Below are 22,433 nucleotides of genomic sequence, written 5' to 3' on the forward strand. Positions count from 1 at the left end.
ATTTTTTTGGTTTGGTATAACATCAGATAAATATTTCATATATTATAGAGAGGGCCACGGAGTAAGGGAAAAACAATTTGATGCATATTGTTAAAATGGGACTTTAGGAAGTACAAATAGGGTTCAATTGGAAGACAAAATGCAAATCATGAGTTAATATAGGAGAAGGTCCACTCACAGCAGAATCATCAGAGGAGATTTGACCTATTCCAAGATGCCAGGGTGATTGAGACATAAGGTTAAGAATAAAATATATGCAGTGTAAACAAAAAGGAAAAAACAATTTCCTAGGTAATCTGTTCTCTATCACCATCTCTACCCCTGTCTCATTCCACAGAGTAAGTGGTATGGAAAAGATAGTTTTTATAGTATTTTCCAGATATTTTTGTTTAAAAATTATATGATCTAAATAATTTCCTTCTGAAATCTTTTTCTTCAAAATGTAATAATTTTCAGTATATTTCAGAAGTTATGTTTTCTACTTAATGGCAGTTACATAGACTTAGCTGTTTTACTTCCAAAATTTGAAGAAAAGTCGTATGGCATTATAACATTTTATTCTAATATTTGAGTAACTATCTTGTTTAAGATAAAATTGTCAAAAACATCATCATGTGATTTCCTTTTAAGAGTGACTAAATTTATTCTTAGGATTCTGTCTTTCGAATGTGTTTGTTTTCCAATTCTAGCAGTGGCAGTGGCATTATGGCAAAAGACTGAATTTCTCTTAGGGCGTGCTTATTTTCAAAGAGAGAAGCTAATCCTAGCTCAACTTGCCTCTTAAGTTATGACTATGAGGATCATCCATTAAAGAACTACACAAGTGAAAAGATCGAACCTCTCAGCAGTATGTATAGTGGTTAAGGGGATAGACTCTGAAGCCAGACTCAGTATGATGATAACCTTGACTGCTTTAAGTAAGCTGAATTATTTACTATCTTGTCTTTGTTACTTAACTTCTTGAAGACTCAGGTTTTTCATCTTCTAAATGGGAATGATGATATTTTCAGGCATGTGTTATAAAGATTACATGGGAAAAGTAAGTGTTGTTGCTCTTACCTTAGCCCTACAGTGCAACTGGAATATACTTGAGTATGTGTGCGGTTAGTGTGAGCTGCCATCAGGAGGGTCTGATGTCTAGTTGAAAACATATGTCACAGTCTCTATTTTATTTGCAAAAAAGAGGTCACTTTAATTATCATCTTATATAAGCAAAGTTCATTACTTTTATAAAACTAGAAATTTGTCACAATGAGAGATAAAATAAGCAACCTAGAGGTAAAATATAAGAGAGAAGTCACATCTTTAAAGAAAAAAATTAAATATAAGTTCTGTTAATTTTGCTTAATTTAGACACATTTTCAGTTTAATGTCTGGATTCTTCTGAAATAACTTCTATTCTCTTGATTTGGAGCTGATCAGTGTCCCTTTATATTGAGGCCCAACACTGAGGTTGTAGGTGACTTAGGATTGACGCCTGTCTAAGCCACTTACAATGTGGTGAGCCTCCTTACCCAGCTGAAAATAAAGCCAAAGGATGCTTGACACACAGATGAAAATCTTCAATAGCAGAACATATGTAGTAAAACCTGAGCTTTGCTGTAGTCAGAAAAGGAGTAAGATGTTTCAAATTCAGTTCAGTTCAGTCGCTCAACCGTGTCCGACTCTTTGTGACTCCATGGACTGCAGCACCCCAGGCTTCCCTGTCCATCACAAACTCCTGGAGCTTGCTCAAACTCGTGTCCATTGAGTTGGTGACGTTCAAATTACTAAGATAGTAAAGCCTAGAATTATATATACTCAATGGCAAAAAGTCTGATTAGTCAGTTCAATGAAAACATAAATGAACCTAGAAAAGTATTATTCATATAACTAAATTACTTCTCAATTTGGCATCAGTCATTATATGACTGAAATATTTATAATTTTTCAAATACTCCCAATAGAGTTTTCCATGAATTAAAAATAAAAAACTATACAAGGCAGAACAGTGACAACAGAACATCATGGATCTGATATCTTTGTTTTCAGTACTTCTTGAATAAAACAGTTATCACTTTGTTTCATTTTTAAGAAAAAAGTTAATGAAGAGTAATATTTCAGCTGCACTGTCAATGAGTGGCTGTCCCTATAAGTCTTGTGGTTTACACAGTCATTTTATCATCGATTCTTTTCTGATATAAAGGGAGGAAAACAAGATATACTGTATACTTCTTGCAGAAAAATCAATTCATAAAAACACCATATTTAGTGAGGTAGATTTTCAAATGAAGCAGATAATTTGTGTACTTCAGAATCATATCTTTAAGCATTTTGATATGTATCTTACTAAGGGATTTTGATTTGTCATCATTGAGTGGCTGCAGCCAATTATACATGCATAAGTATCATTGATTTAAAAAAATAAAATAGGTAAATCACACCATTAAGAATTCTGTTAGGATTGAAAATGAACATATGAAAATCTGGTAAAAAAATCAAAATTAGGTCCCATTCTTCTAGTATGAATCACTTTAAATATTATATTTAAATCTTTTTAATTAGAACATTTTTAATAAATTTAAATGAATTTACTTATTTTTGGTGGAGACAGTTCCTATTTTGAGTAAATTTCACTACATGCAGTAATTACATTTTATCCATGTATCCATTTTAGTAGGAACATTTAGATTTTTTTATAGCTTCTTCTTGTGCATAATTGGCATTCTGCAATTTATTTTATGAAGATATTAGTCTTGAAGAGCATTTGCCATGAAGAATGTTTTGTATTTATATTTATCATTTATCTTTTTAAAGTAACTATATTTAAATATGAAAAAAAAACACCCAGACACAAAATAGAAGAAATCTTCCTCTGAGACTAATGAATAAAATGATGTAGTTTAGCATAAGAAATAATAATAAATATATTTTAGCCTAGCCTTCCCTTAACTCAAAACCTTTTTATGTCCTTATTAAAAATGAAGTGGTGAGCACAATCATCATGTTGTATATCATTCCAACAGTGGATGTTTATTTAAACCAGAAATATTTAGTAAAATTAAAAAGATGTATTTAAGTATTTTTTAAATCTTGATTAGAGGGGCTTGAAATATACTCAGGAGACTTGAAATCATCTTACTAATGTACTTTGATATACTGCAATGACTGGAAATGTTTACTGTTCGTGGCAATTGGTTTTGGAGTTAGCCTGATATCTCCAACAGTCACTATGTATAATAGTAACATTCTTCCTCTGGTAATTTATGAAAACCACAAGAAACATGACCACAGGCTAAGTAAATATGGGAAACTCAGTTGAACTGGGAGATTTTCGCTTGAATTCAGTGCTCTGTTCTCTCTTATATTGCCACTGGGTGGGGAAGACTTACTCTTTTATTAATATATATTAATAATATATGTATGTGTGTGGTAATCACTCAGTTGTGTCTAACTCTTTGCCACCCCATGGACTATAGCCTATCACGCTCCTCTGTCCACAGGATTCTCCAGGCAACAATACAGGAGTGGGTTGCCATTCCCCTTTCAAAGGGATCTTCCCAATCTAGGGATTAAACCCAGGTCTCTTGCATTGCAAGTAGATTATTTATATATACATTATACATATATATATATATATACACTTCATGGATATCCAGTGAATATCCATGAGTCATCTCCAGAATATCCAGACAGTTTCAGTAAAGGCTTGCATCAAATTCTGCCTTACTTAAAGATAGTAACAGTATTTAAAATGAGCAAACTTTAGCTTGGTAATCCATTTTCATTAGAGAAAATTGAACCTAGGTTATATATTTCTGTGTTACAAATCTGTCTGGCATGCAACATGCTAAGATAAATGCCACCTTACTTTTAGTTACTCACATGGGAATTACAATAGAATTTGTTTTCTTTTGAGAAGGAATAAATTTTAGAAAATATCTTAATGTTTTCAATTTCAGAAGAAGGAAAAATCTGAAGTGCTAGAATAAATCTACTAAGTGTATTGACTTTTTTCATGGCAACTATTTATGATGCATGTACTTTCTATATGTAAAATGTGATTTTCTTTAGTTCCTTCTATCTTATGAGTATATACTGTAACTGAATGTTGCTCACAAAAGGACAAGGTTGCGGTCTGAGATCACTAAGGAATAAATTGGCTGAGTTTCCTTGGTCACTGTGTATAGTTGGCCAGTGAGAAGTTAGTAGGAACAACGTTTCAAATTAATTAAATTTGCTAAATTAAATTAGTTAAATCAATTCAAATTAGCAAAATGAATTCAACTCAATGCCTCTTCCTGACATCTCTGATGATTTTAAGCCATATTCAGTGTTCAGTAAACTTTTTCTGTAGAGGGTCAGAAAATAGCTATTTTAGGCTTTGTGAATCACATGGTCACTGTAGGAGCTACTAAACTGTTGTAGTGGTGAAAAGCATCCATAGACAATATGTAAATTCATGAACATGTATGTGCTCAGGAAATCTCAGGAGGTTTTCTTGAACAGAGGGCTTTCCTCACTGGTCCTTTCGCTCTTGTGGCGCATTTATTCCCTGTGGTGGAATGCTCTAAGGCTACTACATTCATGTTTGCAGCAGGAAGGTAGGCTAGGCTGCTGTGTCCTGGTGAGTTTTTAAAATATCCATTATATATGAGTTGAGTTCTATAATCTTTATTCTTTCTTTTTCTCAAAGTTTCGCTGCAAAACTGATAAATGTATTCCATTCTGGTGGAAATGTGACACCGTGGATGACTGTGGTGATGGATCTGATGAACCAGACGACTGCCGTGAGTACACTGGCCGATGTAGGAATTTAGAATTTAGAGCTTAAATTCCCCCACCTGGAAAACAGAAGCAAGATCATAAGTTTTGGCTTCTGATAGTTTTGCAAACTTGGAATAGAAAGGTTTTATATGTCACCAGTTAAAAATACAGCAAAAATTCTGGCATTATCTTGTGTATGTCTCTGATCACTATTACATTTACAGTGACACCATCAGCAATTTGTGTTAGTGTTCACTTTCTTGATTTTTTTTTACTTGTGGAATAACTAAACTCTTCATGTAATGATCAACAAAGGAAAAATCATCATGATTTTGACTTGATATATCATTAAGTTAGAAACAAAAATGGGCAGGTTTTCAGCATGCCACTCAATGACTGAAATCTTGCTTTTAAAGGCTACAGCCCTTCAACTTTCCTGTCAGTATTAAAAATACTGAAAAGTCTGTAAAAGTCAGATTTTTCCAATATAAGTCATTAGTTGGCTCTTAGGCAATTTATAGTGCTCTCAGTAGTTGCCTTAAAGTGGCTACCAATTATTTCTTGACATTTGGCTTGGTTAAGTGAAGTGAAGTGAGGTCATTCAGTCATGTCTGATTATTTGCAACCCCATGGACTGTAGCCTACCAGGCTTCTCTGTCCGTGGGATTTTCCAGACAAGAGTACTGGAGTGGGTTGCCATTTCCTTATCCAGGGGATCTTCCCGACCCAGGAATTGAACCCAGGTCTCCCTCATTGCAAGCAGATGTTTTACACTCTGAGCCACCAGGGAAGCTCCTGGCTTGGTTAGGTGCTTTTTATTTATTTATATCTATCTTTGGTAACCATCCAAAGGACAACCTTATTAAGCTTGTCACTGCCGGTGGGGGCCAGATCCTTATTAGAAAGCCCAAGCCAGACAGTGACATGACTCAAACCATCAATACGGTCGCATACCATGCCAAACCTGATTCTGATCAGCACTTCTGCACACAGTGTATCATCTATGAGGACTTGTCTAATCATCGCCCAGAAAGGGTTAGGCAGGGCAAAGTCTGGATGACTCCTTCCAGCTGGTTTATAAATTGTGTGATGTCCTTTGAGTTGCTCCCTCTTGAAAACTGAACTCTCACAGTGTGATACCTTAGTGATTGCACTGTTTTCATCAGCCACATTTTTACAAACAGGTAGACTCATTCATTGGAGAAGGTGATGGCACCCCACTCCAGTACTCTTGCCTGGAAAATCCCATGGAAAGAGGGGCCTGGTAGGCTGCAGTCCATGGGGTCACAAAGAGTCGGACACGACTGAGTGACTTCCCTTTCCCTTGGTAACCTAAGATAGACAATCAAGAGACTTTTTAATAAAGTCTCTTAATAGACTTTTTATTAAAAGACTTCTTAATAAAGTCTTTTAAAAGCTTTTATTTTTAAAATAAAACCTTTTAACAGACAATTAGGAGACTTTTCCTTAATAGCCTTTTATAGTTCACTCCACAGGTCACTCCAAATACTGTCCTGTCAAGTTGAAGATGCTTGCAGTCAATCATGATAATTCGCTCAACATCTCAGTGGATTGTTGCCATGATTTGGACTTGACAGTTGAATTCAAGATCAACATCCCTGCACTAAAGAAAGACAATGCATTGTCTTAGTGAAAGCTAGATATTTTCTGATATAGAACTCACCACCAAATAATTACAAAACTGTTTTGAAGTTCAGACTTCTAGATGTTTACTTAAATGAGCTATATTCCATCTCTCTGGTCACTACCAAGTGTATCAAACATTTGAAGATTTTGTCACATATTTCATTTATATGTTTGCAAGCAGTAGTAATATTTTTAGTGAGAAGGAAAAAAGCATAAAATAATATATTCAATGAGAAGGAAAAAAGTCATTGTTTTTCTATTATTATTTTTCTTTTTCTGAAAAGTTAATTACCCTTTGATTCTTTAAAATATAGCTTTTGTTTTCACTATGATGGACAACATATGAAGAGAAGTATCTATGAGGCATAGGTACACAATTATGTATGAATCACTTTCTTAAGCTATTGAATTAAAAAGAATCAAGAATCAAGGAATAAGAAATTATGGTTGAGATTGAGATTTACATATTGAAATGTATTAATGTTCTCACAATAAAGTAAACTCTCCTGTGTTATAGTAAAATAAATACAACTTATTTTTGTAATTTGCAGAAATACACAATTATTAGTTAGTTTAGTTCTCATATTAAGGTGACCTTTCCAGGCCAGTTTTACTGAAGTGTTTTTTAAAGAATTATCCCATAATGACCTGCATATTAAGTCAATAGCACCCCTTCTGAAATATTTACAACTTCTGAACTCTTATTTTAATCTTGACTGAGATTTCATGTTGTAGACATACTGATATGAAAAGTAAACTACATATTTAGTATAACAAAATTTTTATATTTATCCACTTTCAGAATATTTGGTGAACAAATATAACTTTAATGTATTTCAAGAGGAACTGAAGAGACATCTGGTATCTAAGAGTCTCTGTATGATCCTTACCCTGGTTAAATACCAATACTATGTTTTTATTGGTGATATTATCTCTCTGATCTTTTAGTAAATGATCTATTACTTAGAGTTGACAGGTTAACAGCACAGAACATCTGTAGGCATGACACTTTATTTTGAGAGCCATGGTGGGATGGAAAATGATATACATGAGTCTGTGGCATGCTTATTAATAGGATTCATTTCTGAGTAGCCGCATTATCAAAATTTGCAGGTATTAAGAACCACTGACAATACTGATAATTTCACCTGAAAAAGCAGAGAAACTTGGTTACAGGTTCACATACTTTCAAACTTCAATAATATTATTTATGTAAATGAAGTTAAAGTGAGGCATCAAGAATTCTCTGGCATCATAAGTTTGTAGTTATACATCCTATAGTACTCCAAAATATCAAGGATCATTCTAGAGACCAATTTAAAGGTCACATAGGCTTCTCAGTTATTTAACAGGCAGTGAAACTCCTTTAAGAGTTAAATCCAACTTATGGAAAGGTTTTGGACAGCCTCATTTATAATGGGCAAGATAATTGTGAGAATGAAGAAGATGGAAAGTACTGTCATAAATTACCTCAAAATGTTCTGTCTTGTCTTACTTATGGCTATGAACTGAAATTTGTCTAAAAATTGCTATCATACACCAAAAAGTTATAAAATAAAGAAAATACAACAGCAATTATGGACAAAGAAATATTAAAGGAATTCATATATGAAGCAACAGGAAATAGAAGAAATGCACGTTTAGAGAAAATTAAGCATCACCCATTTTAAACATTAGTGTGATTAATTAATAAATGTTGTAAACTGAAGGTAAATGACTTCCCACACTTTAAGAACTTGCTTCTATGGAAGCCATGCATATATTAAGAGAATTTTTTTTAATGTTAAGAAAAATTTAATTAATATTTTAATTATTTATAATGGCATAATTTATTTTCCAAAGTTCTAAATATAATTTATGAACATTTGATTGACTGATTTGAATTAATAAACAGCATATTATTAATCTCAAAGTCAGTGATTATTAACATACATAAAGATCATCAGTCAAAAGATAAGTGTTTATTGTAAGCAACATAGTCTGTGAGAAGACTTCAGAGTCAGATATGGATTTAAACTTCACCTCTGGCACTTGAAACTTGTATATTCTTTGGTAAATTATTAGTATCATGAGACTTACTTCCCTCATTTATAAAATGAACTTGGTGATGTCAGGATGAGAAAGTGTTAGTCACTCAGCCATGTCTGACTCTTTGCAACCCATGGACTGTAGCCTACCAGGGTTCTCTGTCCATTGGATTTCCCAGGCAAGAATACTGGAGTGGGTAGCCATCTGCTTCTCCTGGGGATCTTCCCAAACCAGGGATCAAACCCGGATCTCCAGCATTGCAGGCAGATTCCTTACTGTCTGAACTACTAGGGTAATGCCAAGGTGACAAGGTTATGATGAAATTCAATTAGTAACTATATGTGAGAAAGATCCTAGCCCAGTGCCTCACACAAACTAGATATTCAGTAGTTCCTACTTTGTTGTTATTATTGCTTATATAAAACCAAAGAATATAGCAAAAACTGCTTTATCCTTTAGAAAATGTTTATTATAAAAACATATGTATTATATATAAAAATCTTTACTAGTTATAAGATATTGTTCTTTACTAGTTATAAGATATCTTATAGTTATAAATAATATATTTATAATATATAAGTATTAGTAGGATTATAGGAATAAATATCAACTATTCTTATTTAAAATATGTAGTTATAGAAAGCATTTGCTTTAAATAATGCTGGGGAATATGTATTGAGGACAGATGTTCCTCTATTAACACATTATAGGCAGGAAAGTGATCAAAGAGAAGTAATTTTTTTAAGGGATATTGAAATAACTTTAAATAAATTTACAGTAAATTGTGTTCTGCCATTTAACCTCCTAATACCATGTCTTTGAAATGAAGAGATATTTAAATGTTTTTCAATAACATATATATATTTACATTTATATGTTGTTAATATCTTTGTTCTTATTCTTAGTTTATAGAATGCAATCTGGAGGCCACCTGAGTTGATCAAAGCTTAACTGCCCTTATGAATCTGATAGCTATTTGGCTATGAGACAGTCATATTGTGCTCTAGGATATGTATAATACAGTAATATATGACTGAGCGACTTCACTTTCACTTTTCACTTTCATGCATTGGAGAAGGAAATGGCAGCCCACTCCAGTGTTCTTGCCTGGAGAATCCCAGGGACGGGGGAGCCTGGTGGGCTGCCGTCTATGGGGTTGCACAGAGTCGGACATGACTGAAGTGACTTAGCATAGCATAGCATATATATTATGGATCGATCTATCTGTCTATCTATCTAGATTTTCTGTTGAATGCCAGAAAAGATCTGTTATAAGACTCATGAGCTAAGGTTGTCATTCCATGGTACCTGTATGTTTCCTCTTGTAGCCGAATTTAAATGTCAGCCTGGCCGATTTCAGTGTGGAACTGGGCTCTGTGCTCTGCCTGCTTTCATCTGTGATGGAGAGAATGACTGTGGGGACAATTCTGATGAACTCAACTGTGGTAGGTGATTATATTCTTAGCTACTGAACATAAATTGAAATCTTAACTGATTATGTTTGCACCGGTTTAAATTCAGATACAGACTTTAACGCACATTTTTCATTCTTTTTATCTTCTAGACACACATGTCTGCCTCTCAGGTCAGTTCAAGTGTACCAAGAACCAGAAATGCATCCCAGTAAACCTCAGATGTAATGGGCAAGATGACTGTGGGGATGAGGAAGATGAAAAGGACTGTCGTAAGTCACCTCTAGTTGCTCTGTCTTATGTCTCTCAACTGAAATTGCTCTAAAAATTATTATTGTTCATCATAAATATATACTGTGTAGAAAATATAACTGCAATGATGGGAAAATAATTCCACATAGATATCTATAGGGATGGATTATTTAAGAAATGCTATATAAAACCAAATAGAAAGTTTAAATGGGTGGATCTTTACTAAAAAGCTACCTGGAAATTATGACAAGCACAAAGAAACATGCATTCATCCACATCATCCTTAAGAGAAGCAACAAAAACAAATTATCAGTGATTATAGTGTTTTTTTAAAAATGATTTTTTACCTTATTAAGTAGCTACATGTAATTTTCTTCTGTTGATTTAATTAGTTACTTGAAATCAACACCATTTTTATTAGAGATTGCTTTTTTCCTAGTAATAACATATTGAGTGTATGAAAAGAAACAAAAATCTGAGCAAAATAACTGAACAAAATTACTTATTAGAAACTAAATAATGCTCCTAAAATATCTTAACATGGTTCTTCAAAAAACAATAGTAAAATATTTTTACCTCTGTTCACCTGTTATTTCAATATCTCATGAAAAATAAATAATCATAAAATGGAAGGCAGAACAGTTTACATCATATGCATATGTGCCCACAGGCAGGCAGGCATGGACACACACACAGGATCTGAACCACAGGGCACCTGTCAAGTTCAAGCTTTCAGCAGAACTGCTGTCAATGTTTCTGTCTTGCTGAAGTTTTATTTTATTCCTCTAAAACTTTTATCAGTAAATAATGTTCAGTCATCCAGCAATTTGATTAAGATGGTGCATTCAGAATAAAGTCAGTGCCAGTTCTTTATGGTCAGCCATTCTAGGAGCTGATCTATTAAACTGACGAAGATTTGTGAAGCAGTTTATAGTTTCAGTCAGATGTTCGCCTCGTCTCTCAAAACCTCAGCACAACTAGAGGTTTTAATAAATTCTATGCTTTTTATTCTCTCATTCACTAATATCTTCTGATTTATGTCTTTTCCTATTTATAAAAATGTGTGTAAATTCTTAAATTTATCTGAAAAAACATATTTTGAAAAAACCTGAATTATTTTTTATATTTAGTTTCAAGGTATTTAATCAAGGGTAGGGTGATTTTGAAAACTCTTATTTTTATCAAATGCATCATTGAAGAAATATGTTTTATTTATTTCTACTGGATTAGATAAAGGAATACATTGCAGATAATTAAAAGTTAAAACTTATCACCGTCAGGGGCTTATTAATTAAGAGAAGATACATTTTCAATTGATTAACTTAAAATTTATTTATTTTTTTAAAAATTAAAACATCTATTCTTGTCCAAAGCTGAATTTTAATAGATACTTTCTTTTTAAGCTGAAAACAGCTGTTCTCCAGACTACTTCCAGTGTAAAACTACCAAACATTGCATTTCCAAGCTGTGGGTTTGTGATGAGGACCCGGACTGTGCAGACGCATCAGATGAAGCTAACTGTGGTGAGTGTTTCGTTCCCACGGATCTTACTTATCGTATTTATCTCATCATCTGAAATGGCCAGAGTGAGGCGAATTTGAACACAATTCTGATACAACTATGGTATAAAAGAGTCCCTAAAAGTTTTATCCCTGTGTTCTCGGAGTCAGTAACCTCAGGTTAGCCGTTTTCTAAAAAGCATGGAGGGTTAAGGCAGAAGGGTAAGTATTGTTTTAGCATCAATCAAAACTTTCTTAAAAGGTAGATCTAAAAGGTAAGATAGAACTATCATCTTATGTTAGCATGCTGCTGTTGCTGCTGCTAAGTCGCTTCAGTCGTGTCCGACTCTGTGCGACCCCATAGATGGCAGCACACCCTGTCCCGGGGATTCTCCAGGCATATGCACATGCTATTAGCATTTAATGAATAGAAACAATAAAACTATTTTCTTATTGTTCTGTTGCTGCCGCTGCCAAGTCACTTCAGTCGTGTTCAACTCTGTGCAACCCCATAGATGGCAGCCCACCAGGCTCCCCTGTCCCTGGGATTCTCCAGGCAAGAACACTGGAGTGGGTTGCCATTTGCTTCTCCAGTGCATGAAAGTGAAAAGTGAAAGTGAAGTCACTCAGTCGTGTCCGACTCTTAGCGACCCCATGGACTGCAGCCCACCAGGCTCCTCTGTCCACGGGATTTTCCAGGCAAGAGTACTGGAGTGGGGTGCCATTGCCTTCTTCTTCTTCTTGTTCTAGACTTCACTTTCCTCCTTAAATGTCATATAATTGTCCTTTTATCCAATGATTATTGTTCATTCTTAAACATGGTCGGGTGTGGGGGGAAGAAGACAATAAAAGCATTTTCTTATTTCAGTAGGTGACAGCAATCACTTAAGATAGCATGTTTCTGAAACATTAATATTTTCACTTAAAGTCAGTTGTTTTATTTATAATTTATTATTGCTTATTAACATTGCAGAAATAAATATGTATTCATTTTATTAAAAGCATTTTATTCTATCTTGAAAATGTGAAACAGAAAATGAAAGTTATTGTTATGTGTAACTCATTTTTACCAACATCTAGTAAACATTAATTGAAGCTAATCGCTTTAGGTGAATCCAAAAAACTTTGCATTTTGAGGGAGACAAAAAAGCATTTAATATAGTAATTGAATAGAAAAGACAAATTTTGTCTAAACTAAAAAAAGAACTTCCAGGCTTCTAAGATAAAAGTGTCTTAAATGTATCGTCTAGATTCCACCTTACTCTTTCACTCTTCTGGGAGAAATCAACATAATGAGAAACCTTTAGGTTCTTTGAAGTTTCATTATACTGAAAAAAACTCATGAGCTGCATGGATAATCACAAGCAATATCGTGTCTTTAAGAGTTGTTGTTGTTGTTGTTGTTGTTTAATATTGTCTCCTGTGTCTTCAGGACATGCAACCACTGTGGCTTATTCATTTTATAGTATCATAAAACCACCATTCATCACTTTTGTGGAATTGGTCTTCCTAATCAATTCACATGGCCTCAAACTACATCCATCACCGGTTTGTCTATAACAGTTATCAATTTTGCAGACTACTTTGCAGACTAGTTTACATTACTGGCTATTTTACTCTGTTGTATTTTGTATTTTTGTTTACCAAACGAACATGAAATAGTGACTTATATTACCTATCTGAATAATTTACTGAGTGAATTTTTTTAAATTTTATTCTTGTTCCTCACTTTGATGTGATTTAACTGTTTTGGAACAGTATAGTATTCAAACTGATAATTATTAATCATCATCATAATGCCTATTATTTATGTGATGTCCATCGTATGGCCCAAGAAATGTGTTCAGAGCTTTGCAGTGATTGCTTCATTTAAAGTCTTTATTATCCCTATTTCATGGATGAGAAAAATGAAAGCCAGGAGTAACTTGCCTCAAATTGCAGAGCTAACAAATGGTAGACAGGGAACTTGAATGCAAAGTTATTTTACATGAAAGCATCTGCTCTATGAACATAGCATAAATCCACCTCATTTTTTCTATATACAGAAAAAGATATTTAAATATTTTCTGTTATAAATTTATATAGAATTCTCCTAGCCACAATTACTGCTTTAAGTTCTAGACCAGTATAAAAATACTTACATACACACAGAAAGAAGATAGATTGAAGAAGCATTACCATTTAATTTGTCTTAAACCCACTCTAAAATATTATTGTGGACAGGTGCTAATTTAATTAAAAGAAACTTCATCATATTTTAGCATGGCATTTGTCAATCCTTATTTTACAAGGAGCTAAAAGACCAACTTTTCCTTTCTTTTGTCTTCAATACATATAGAAAGGCAATGTATTTTTACTAATTCTGTTAACACCCTGGTGGGATAGTTCATTTTTGATGCTTTATTGAGTCAGAAAGAAATGCATCACTCCTTAAAGATTAACCCTATCATGCCAAGGCCTTTTTATTTGAATTTGAGTTACATGTTTCTTGTGGGAGAGAATGCAGCTTGCCTCTAAGTAGGGATGAGCTTCGCTATTGCATATCAAGTGGCCTAGCAGAATGAATCATAGGCTTGCAATAAGTTCCATTAAGGAAATGTTGCAACACCTCCATATGCAACCAGTTTTTATTGCAATTGCTTTCTGTATTTTCTTAGCCCTGTGCTTAGTTTAGGGGGAGATTCTATTTCACTCTTGGAGATCATCTAGCCCTTACATCTTATTTTTCAACACCAATATTTGTATTTATCTATAGTTTTATATCTAATTGGCTTCTGTCCATTCTAAAGTTCCAGTATTATAGTTTGTTCTAACTTGACTTAAATTAAACAGTTTGGTTTTTTTTGCTTTTAACTGTAAATAAGAACAGTATAGAAGCACACATACAAGGTAACAATGTATACATGTTAAATAGGGAAATAAATAACCAGTAATATGTAAATATTTTTAAAATTATTTGATTTTTAGTATATTTACCAAAATACTACATATCTATTGCATTCAACCCGGTGTAATTTTTTGAGATCTTGAGTACTTGCAAATTTAACAACTAATATTCAATATGTATAAAAATTATATGGTACTCATTTCTGTATTAGCATAAAGAGAATTTGAATCACTTTGGATACATGTAGATTCAATATATTAATAGTTTAAGAGTCTTTTCCAGTACACTAGTCATGGTGAGATTTTAAATTTAAAAATTAAATTAAATTAAATAGTTTCCCATCTTGTACACCTAGTTTTCGAGATGGTTAAATTTAAATCCATAAAAGCCACGTTTGGCACATTTGGATTTAAATTGAAAAATATTTTTTAAACATCTTTTAATTGTATTTCTGTGTAAATATAGATTTATATATCTATATTACCTTCACAGTCATAGCAAACACAGTGGGTCCATCTTATCATCAGGTTCCACACTAGCAGATATGGAGGGCTGACTGTCCTAAGCCATTTTGTATGAGGGACAGATACCATGGTTTTTGGTATCTGTAGGGTTACTAATCCCTTTTGGGTACCAAGGGAATATTGTAGTGGTAACTTTATTTTGTGAGTCGCTAATAGTTATAAAATTATTTCTTTTTGCCCAAAGTTATTTATTCTTTCCTCACTCTATGCCCAAAGGTAAACAAACTTTTTAAAATAAGTGTGTAGATATACACACTTTTACTAGACTCTTGGAAGGCTATTTCACTGTGTATTACAACATTAGATCAATGCCACATTTGAAACCCTGACCACAACAAGTGGATTATTCCAATTGTGGCAGCGCTGGGGTTTTCATTCGGAATCTTAGTTACAAACTTCCTCCACCTCCTGCCTGCCATTTTCCCTTTAAGTACAGATTTCAGGATTTGACAGATCTGTACTAGATTCATACTTCCGCTCTGTCATTTGAGTTGAAACGTTTGTACAATTTGACTCTGATAAGATGATATCAAAATATGTCTTTTCATCATGTTCTATCTTCCTGATTTATAGTTTAGAATCTGTGTTTCCTAGAACCCTAGGAAACAGTTTTCTGTGTGAGAGTTCCTGGTCAATTCTGTACTCACCACTCCACTCTCTGGAATCAGCTCTTTGTGCTGGCACTTGCCTTTCCTACTTTCTTCTCTTGTCTCCTACATCTTTTTATCTTACTTAAAATTCTGTGTCATCAAAGAGAGTCTTGCTTTCATGTTGGTTCAGAGTCCTTTGCTGCATTTGAGCCATCTTGATATATAACCAACCTGCTGCTTGGTTAATTGTATTTATTAATGAATTTGTTATAATCACACTAGCTGGGGCTTGTGGGAGGAATTTGGCTTTCCCATAGTAGCCTTGTACTTTCCACAGCCTGGATTTCAAACATGACATTGAACACACTCAAACTAAAAGACAGAATCTGTCAATGCTTGCTTTCATTTTCCCTTCAATGTTTGTTGAGGAAATTTGAATAAAGTCCTCAAGCTGTGAGAATAAAGAAAAAAAAAACATTTTAAGTTAAAGAAAGTACATGTTAAATTATAAGCTATTCCAAACATACAGACTTGTACAAAAAGTTATACAGTTATATACCATGTACCATTTTTAATAGATTTTAACATTTGGCCTAAGCTGTCTCTTAAAACATCCAAATCCCACAATAACAACTTATGCCCATCTCTATACTTCCCCTTTCCCTTCCTCCCCTTGTCCTGAAGTAGTCATATATCATTTGCATGTATTTTTAAAAATTTACCATGTTAGTATTCATTTATTAATATGTACCTAATAGTTTATAGTATTGAGGGACTGATGTTGAAGCTGAAACTCCAATACTTTGGCCACCTGATGCGGAGAGCTGACTCATTTGAAAAGACCCTGATGCTGGAAATGATTGAGGACCAGAGGAGAAGGGGATGACAGAGGATGAGATGGTTGGATGGCATTACCGACTCAATGGACATGGGTTTGGGTAAACTCCGGGAGTTGGTGATGGACAGGGGGCCCTGGCGTGCTGCAGTTCATGGGGTTGCAAAGAATTTGACACGACTCAGGGACTGAACTGAACTGAACTGAAAAGTTTGTAAAAGAGGGTATTATACTTTCTATATTAATTTTAGGCTTAAGGTATTCTAGTAGTATAGTGTGTTCATGTGAATAATATATTTCCATATAAAGATAATTTCTACATATTTCAATTATTACAGATTTGTTGGCAAATAAAGTACAAAAGCAGAGAAGGAAATGGCAACCCACTCCAGTATTCTTGCCTAGAGAATTCCATGGACAGAGGAGCCTGATGGGCTGCTGCCCGTAGGGTCGTACAGAGTCGGACACGACTGAAGCAACTTAGCATGCATGCATGCATTGGAGAAAGAAATGGCAACCCACTCCATTGTTCTTGCCTGGAGAATCCCAGGGACAGAGGAACCTGGTGGGCTGCCATCTATGGGGTCGCACAGAGTCGACATGACTGAATCAACTTAGCAGCAGCACCAACAGCAGCAAAGTACAAAAAACTTTATTCAAACTGTGCTATAGACCCCTCAAAGTTTCAGTTCTCTTCACAGTTGCTCTAATTGTCACCTTGCATGAAAGTTCATTAAAAGCAGATGTGACAGGGCCTAGAGGCAGGAAGCTGTTAATCCTATAGGCAATATTAGACTAAATGTTATACTTAGGATGGAGGGCTGGGAATGAGACTGAAGAGGAAAGCCCTGATACTGATGATTGTAGTAAAATAAGTCATGATATTTGAGTTTAGTGACTTGGGAATTTAGTTAATTTCAAAATTTTTATTAATTTCTACTTAGAATGACATTTAGTAAATGTTAGTTCCATGATTTCAAGATCATCTAGGGGGAAATACCTTTGTTCACATATGCAAGAAAGGATGATACACTAAGTTCTGTATCTTGGGAAACAATCCACACTCATATGTTAACACGTTTGGTTAAGACATCTGTTACTGTTTTAATTCATGTTTCCTGAATTTAAATATAGGTTACAAATTTATGTATTCTGATTAGTAACAAATGATCTGAACATCATCCAGTGCCTCTACCCTGCTAGTGGCTGTGACTTTTGTACGAGGGGTGGGATGAGGGGGTTGATTGCCAAAGGAGGCTGATGGGAGACCGATTTTAAATTTTCAGATATGTAGCATTATGATATCTCTTAGTTATTTGGAAGGGTGGACTTTGAATGTTTATGTTAGCAGGTGGTGAGGAGAAAGGCCTCTAATCCTCATATTCTCTGGGACCACTTTTGGTCTCTGCTACCTGATGAGTTGTTCTACTGTAAACTAACTCATGCTGTGGAGTGCTGGTCTCACCACTCTTTGCTTAAGTGTGTGTGTGCTCAGTCACTAAGTTGTGGCTGACTCTTTGCAACTTCATATACTGTAGCCCGCCAGGCTCCTCTGTCCTTGGCATTGCCTAAGTGTGGATTCGGCTATTTTTCTCTATGACTCCATTCTTGGGTGAGCTACAACCTCATAAATTTCTGCTGTATATGAAAACTCTTGACCTAAGATCTTCTCAGACACACATGATCCTGCAAATCTCCAGGTCATGTCAGGAGCCAGGGAGACTATCTCATGCTTATTTATTTAGCTACTACCACTTTTTCATTTTATTTTTATTATTTTTAATTGGAGGATAGTTGCTTTACAGTGTTGTGTTGGTTTCTGCCATACAACATCACAAATCAGTATAACTGTATACATATATATGTATGTATACCTTCCCTCCGGAGAAGGCAATGGCACCCCACTCCAGTACTCTTGCCTGGAAAATCCATGGACGGAGGAGCCCGGTGGGCTGCAATCCATGGGGTCACTAAGAGTCAGACACGGCTTCACTTTCACTTTTCACTTTCATGCATTGGAGAAGGAAATGGCAACCCACTCCATTGTTCTTGCCTGGAGAATCCCAGGGACGGGGGAGCCTGGTGGGCTGCCGTCTATGGGGTCACACAGAGTCGGACACGACTGAAGCAACTTAGCAGCAGTAGCAGCAGCATACCTTCCCTCTTGAGCCTCCCTCCCACCCTACCCCCATCCCACTGCTCTAGGTCATCACAGAATATGAGGCTGGGGTCCCTGACTTATACAGAGCTTTCCACTAGCTATCTATTGTACAATTAGCAGTGATGTATATACACCCAATTTTAATGTCATTAAATCAGCCCTTCCTGAGTTTTGTTGACTGTGTTATACACTTGATTCCAGATGTTTCTCCTCAAACCTTGACATCTCCCAAAGATAAAAATGGTGCTTCCTATAGAGCCCTTGAAGAAGAGCCTGTCTGCAGGAATGGGGCCAGGAAATTGTCTTCCAGCTTTTGTACAAATAAATGAATGAATTACATGTGAATCATTAAATAGTCTAAGTGGAACACATTTAGTCTTTTTTTAATGAATTATCTGCAGTAATTTTTATGCGCTGATTGTCTCTGAAACAAAAGAATGTGCAACTATTTGGTGATGCTTTATTATTTTCCTCTCAATAAGAGGAAGCTATAAGATTTAATTTTTTTTTGCAGAAAGCTAGAAAGGAGTCCATACAATAAGTCAGGAGACCTACTGAATATTCCAGACTCTGAATTGATCTGAAATAAAAGCAAGAAGACCTAAAATAGCTTTTTGTTAGTAAGGCTACACTTGAATTTGTAAAGGAGAGGAACTACAGGTTTATTTTAATATCTGGGTTGAAACAGTCGATTTTTTAAAAGAAACTGAGTCACAAATTTAGCATTCTGTGATATTTTTGCTTGAAAAAGTTCATCTTTATCATACTGCTCCCCTTATCCTTGACCAACTACATTTGACTCTCTTAAAATAACACACATACACACACACAAACCCTAGTTGCAGATGTATAGCAGTACATAAGAAGTATTAGGTGCTTTCTTAAAAAATAAATATGAAATGCAGAACTTTAAAAATTTGCCTCCTTTTACTACCTTTAAAACAAAAAATATGTACTTCTTTTAGTTTGTAAGGTTCTGTTCTCATATGCTTTGGGCTGGCAATTTCCAAAGAGAATATTCTATTATTTTTATTTTCAGTCAGTATTTAGTTTTGTTTTCTACCATGTGTATTTGTTATATGCTGTACTCTGCCCTCAGTCGTGTCAGACTCTTTGCAACAGTATGGGCTGTAGCCCACCAGGCTCCTCTGTCCATGAATTTTCTAGGCAAGAATACTGGAGTAGGTTGCTATTTTTCTCCTCCTGGAGATCTTCCTGACCCAGGCAAGGATCAAACCTACTTCTCCTGAATCTCCTGTCTTGGCAGGAAGATTCTTTACAATTAAGCCACTTGGGAAGCCCATATCTGATTACACTGTACATAAATGAATGTGTGTGTGTGTTGTGTTAGTTGCTCAGTCATATCCGATTCTTTGTGACCCCATAGACTGTAGACTCCCAGGCTCCTCTGTCCATGGAATTCTCCAGGCAGCAATACTTGAGTGGGTTGCCATTCCCTTCTTCAGGGGATCTTTCCAACCCACGGTTTGAACCCAAGTCTCCTGCATTGCAGGCAGATTCTTCAACATCTGAGCTACCAGGGAAGCCCCACAGTAATGAATGAAAATAGGTAAAATGAAGACTTGTATTGCCTTTTCTCAGCAACACCCCCAGGTAAAACATCTCTGTGTAGAAATTATGTTTATTCCTTTAAGAAAACTTAAATTTGACTTTGAAGGAGGATGGTTATGTATATATGTATGGCTGAGTCCTTTCTCTGTGACTATCACAATATCATTTGTTAATTCACTATACACCAATACAAAATAAAAATATTTTTAAAAATAAACTTAGGTTTCTGCTTTTATGTTAAAATCAGCTTGAGGATCCAAGTGGTATCAGATTTTGTTTACAAAAAGACTGTACATTTTCTGCCATTAATACTTAAGGACAAAATATATTCATGTATACTCATTAATGTATAGAAGACCTATTATAGACTTGTGACTGTAACATTTGTTAGCTTTGTGATATGAGGACATATATGTGTTATAGATGATGATTCTGATAGTCATATCTGTGTTCCAATCAAAGCCTGGGATGCAAAGTCTTTGGGCTAGATTTTTCATGTCATTAGACCACTGTTCAAATATGGTTCCTCATTCAAATTTCATGTTGAAAATAATGGGAATGGAAAGACAGGGAATATATAGTAGGATTTAGTATGATACAGAAATGTGTTACCTCTTGCTGGATTATGGATGCCAGAGTAAATTATTGCCTAGTTTTATTTGAATAACTTTGAAATATTTGTTGTTCTGTTCCATTGCTAAGTCATGTCTGACTCTTTGCAGCTCCATGGAGTGCAGCACATCAGGCTTCCCTGCCTTTCACTATCTCCCAGAATTTGCTAATCATGTCCATTGAGTCTGTGACACTATCTAACCATCTCATCCTCTGCCACCCTCTTCTCCTTTTGCCTTCAATCTTCCCAGCATAAGAGTCTTTTCCAATGAGTTGGCTCTTAGCATCAGGTGGCCAAAATATTGGAGCTTCACCTTCAGCATCACTCCTTCCAATGAATATTCAGGGTTGATTTCCTTTAGGATTTCCTAAAGGATCTCCTTGCAGTCCAAGGGTTTCTTAAGATCTCCAGAACCACAGTTCAAAAACATCATAATGCTCAACCTTCATTATGTTCCAACTCTCACATCTGTACATGACTACTGGCAAATCATGGCTTTGACTATATGGACCTTTGTTGGCAAACTTATGTCTCTGTTTTTTAATGCACTGTCTAGATTTGTCATAGCTTTTCTTCCAAGTAGCAAGTGTCTTTTAATTTCATGACTGCAGTCACTCTCTGGAATAATTTTCTAGCCCAAGAAAATAAAATCTGTCATTGCTTCCACTTTTTCCCCTTCTATTTGCCATGAAGTGATGGGACTGGATGCATGAAATTCCTTTTTTGAATGTTGAGTTTTAAGCCAGCTTTTTCACTTTCCTCTTTCACCTTCATCAAGAGGCTTCTTGGCTCCTCTTTACTTTCTGCCATTAGAGTGATATCATCTGCATATTTGAGGTTGTTGATATTTCTCCCAGCAATCTTGATTCCAGTTTGTGAGTCATCCAGCCCTGTATTTCATGTGATGTACTCTGAATAAATGTTAAATAAGCAGAGTGACAATATACAGTCTTGATGCACTCCTTTCCCAATTTTGAACCAGTCCATTGTTCTGTGTCTGGTTCTAATTGTTGTTCCTTGACCTACATACAGGTTCCTCAGAAGGCAGGTAAGGCGGTCTGGTATTCCCATCCCTTTCAGAATATTCCACAGTTTGTTGTCATCCACACAGTCAAAGGCATTTTGTATTCAGTGAGCATTAGTCACTCAGTTGTGTCCAACTTTTTCTGAACCCATGGGCTGTAGTCTGCCAGGCTCCTCTGTCCACGCAATTCTCCAGGGAAGAATATTGGAGTTGGTTGCCATTTCTTTCTCCATGGGCTATTCCAAACCCAGGGATCAAACCCAGGTCTCCCATATTGCAGGCAGATTCTTTACTGTCTGAGCCACCAGCCAATGAATCAGAAGTAAAAATAATCTTAACCTTCTAATTAAATTTGTATTTTTCAAATCCAAAATTCTTGAAAGAAATTTTAAAAAGATTATGAACATAAATCCTTCATGGTGAGTTTCCTTTGATGCAAAGCATAATTGACATGAAGAATAATATTCAATTACTAGAGAGATAAAAGAGAGAGCAAATCTACACTGTGACCTGAAGTTTTTCATTTCTATGGATCCATATGAGTACAACTCTTATCTTCAAAATCCTTTATTCTAAGAAAGAAACAAAACATCAGGATATACATGTTTCTCTTTTGATATAGTTACTGGGTTTTGACTGATAC

General features: G+C 35.1%; 1 protein-coding gene across 1 annotated transcript in view; it reads left to right on the top strand.

Moving 5' to 3' along the window:
* LRP1B (LDL receptor related protein 1B) overlaps positions 1 to 22,433 on the top strand; it is a 1,835,261-nt gene that overhangs the window by 1,575,630 nt on the left and 237,198 nt on the right. Inside the window, exons 63-66 of the mRNA XM_055574440.1 lie at positions 4,676 to 4,769; positions 9,750 to 9,866; positions 9,986 to 10,105; positions 11,489 to 11,608. Of these exons, the coding sequence (XP_055430415.1) occupies positions 4,676 to 4,769; positions 9,750 to 9,866; positions 9,986 to 10,105; positions 11,489 to 11,608 (451 nt within the window). The remainder of the gene's footprint in view (positions 1 to 4,675; positions 4,770 to 9,749; positions 9,867 to 9,985; positions 10,106 to 11,488; positions 11,609 to 22,433) is intronic.

The sequence above is a fragment of the Bubalus kerabau genome, chromosome 3 (assembly GCF_029407905.1).
Source record: "Bubalus kerabau isolate K-KA32 ecotype Philippines breed swamp buffalo chromosome 3, PCC_UOA_SB_1v2, whole genome shotgun sequence".
NCBI classification, from domain to species: domain Eukaryota; kingdom Metazoa; phylum Chordata; class Mammalia; order Artiodactyla; family Bovidae; genus Bubalus; species Bubalus kerabau.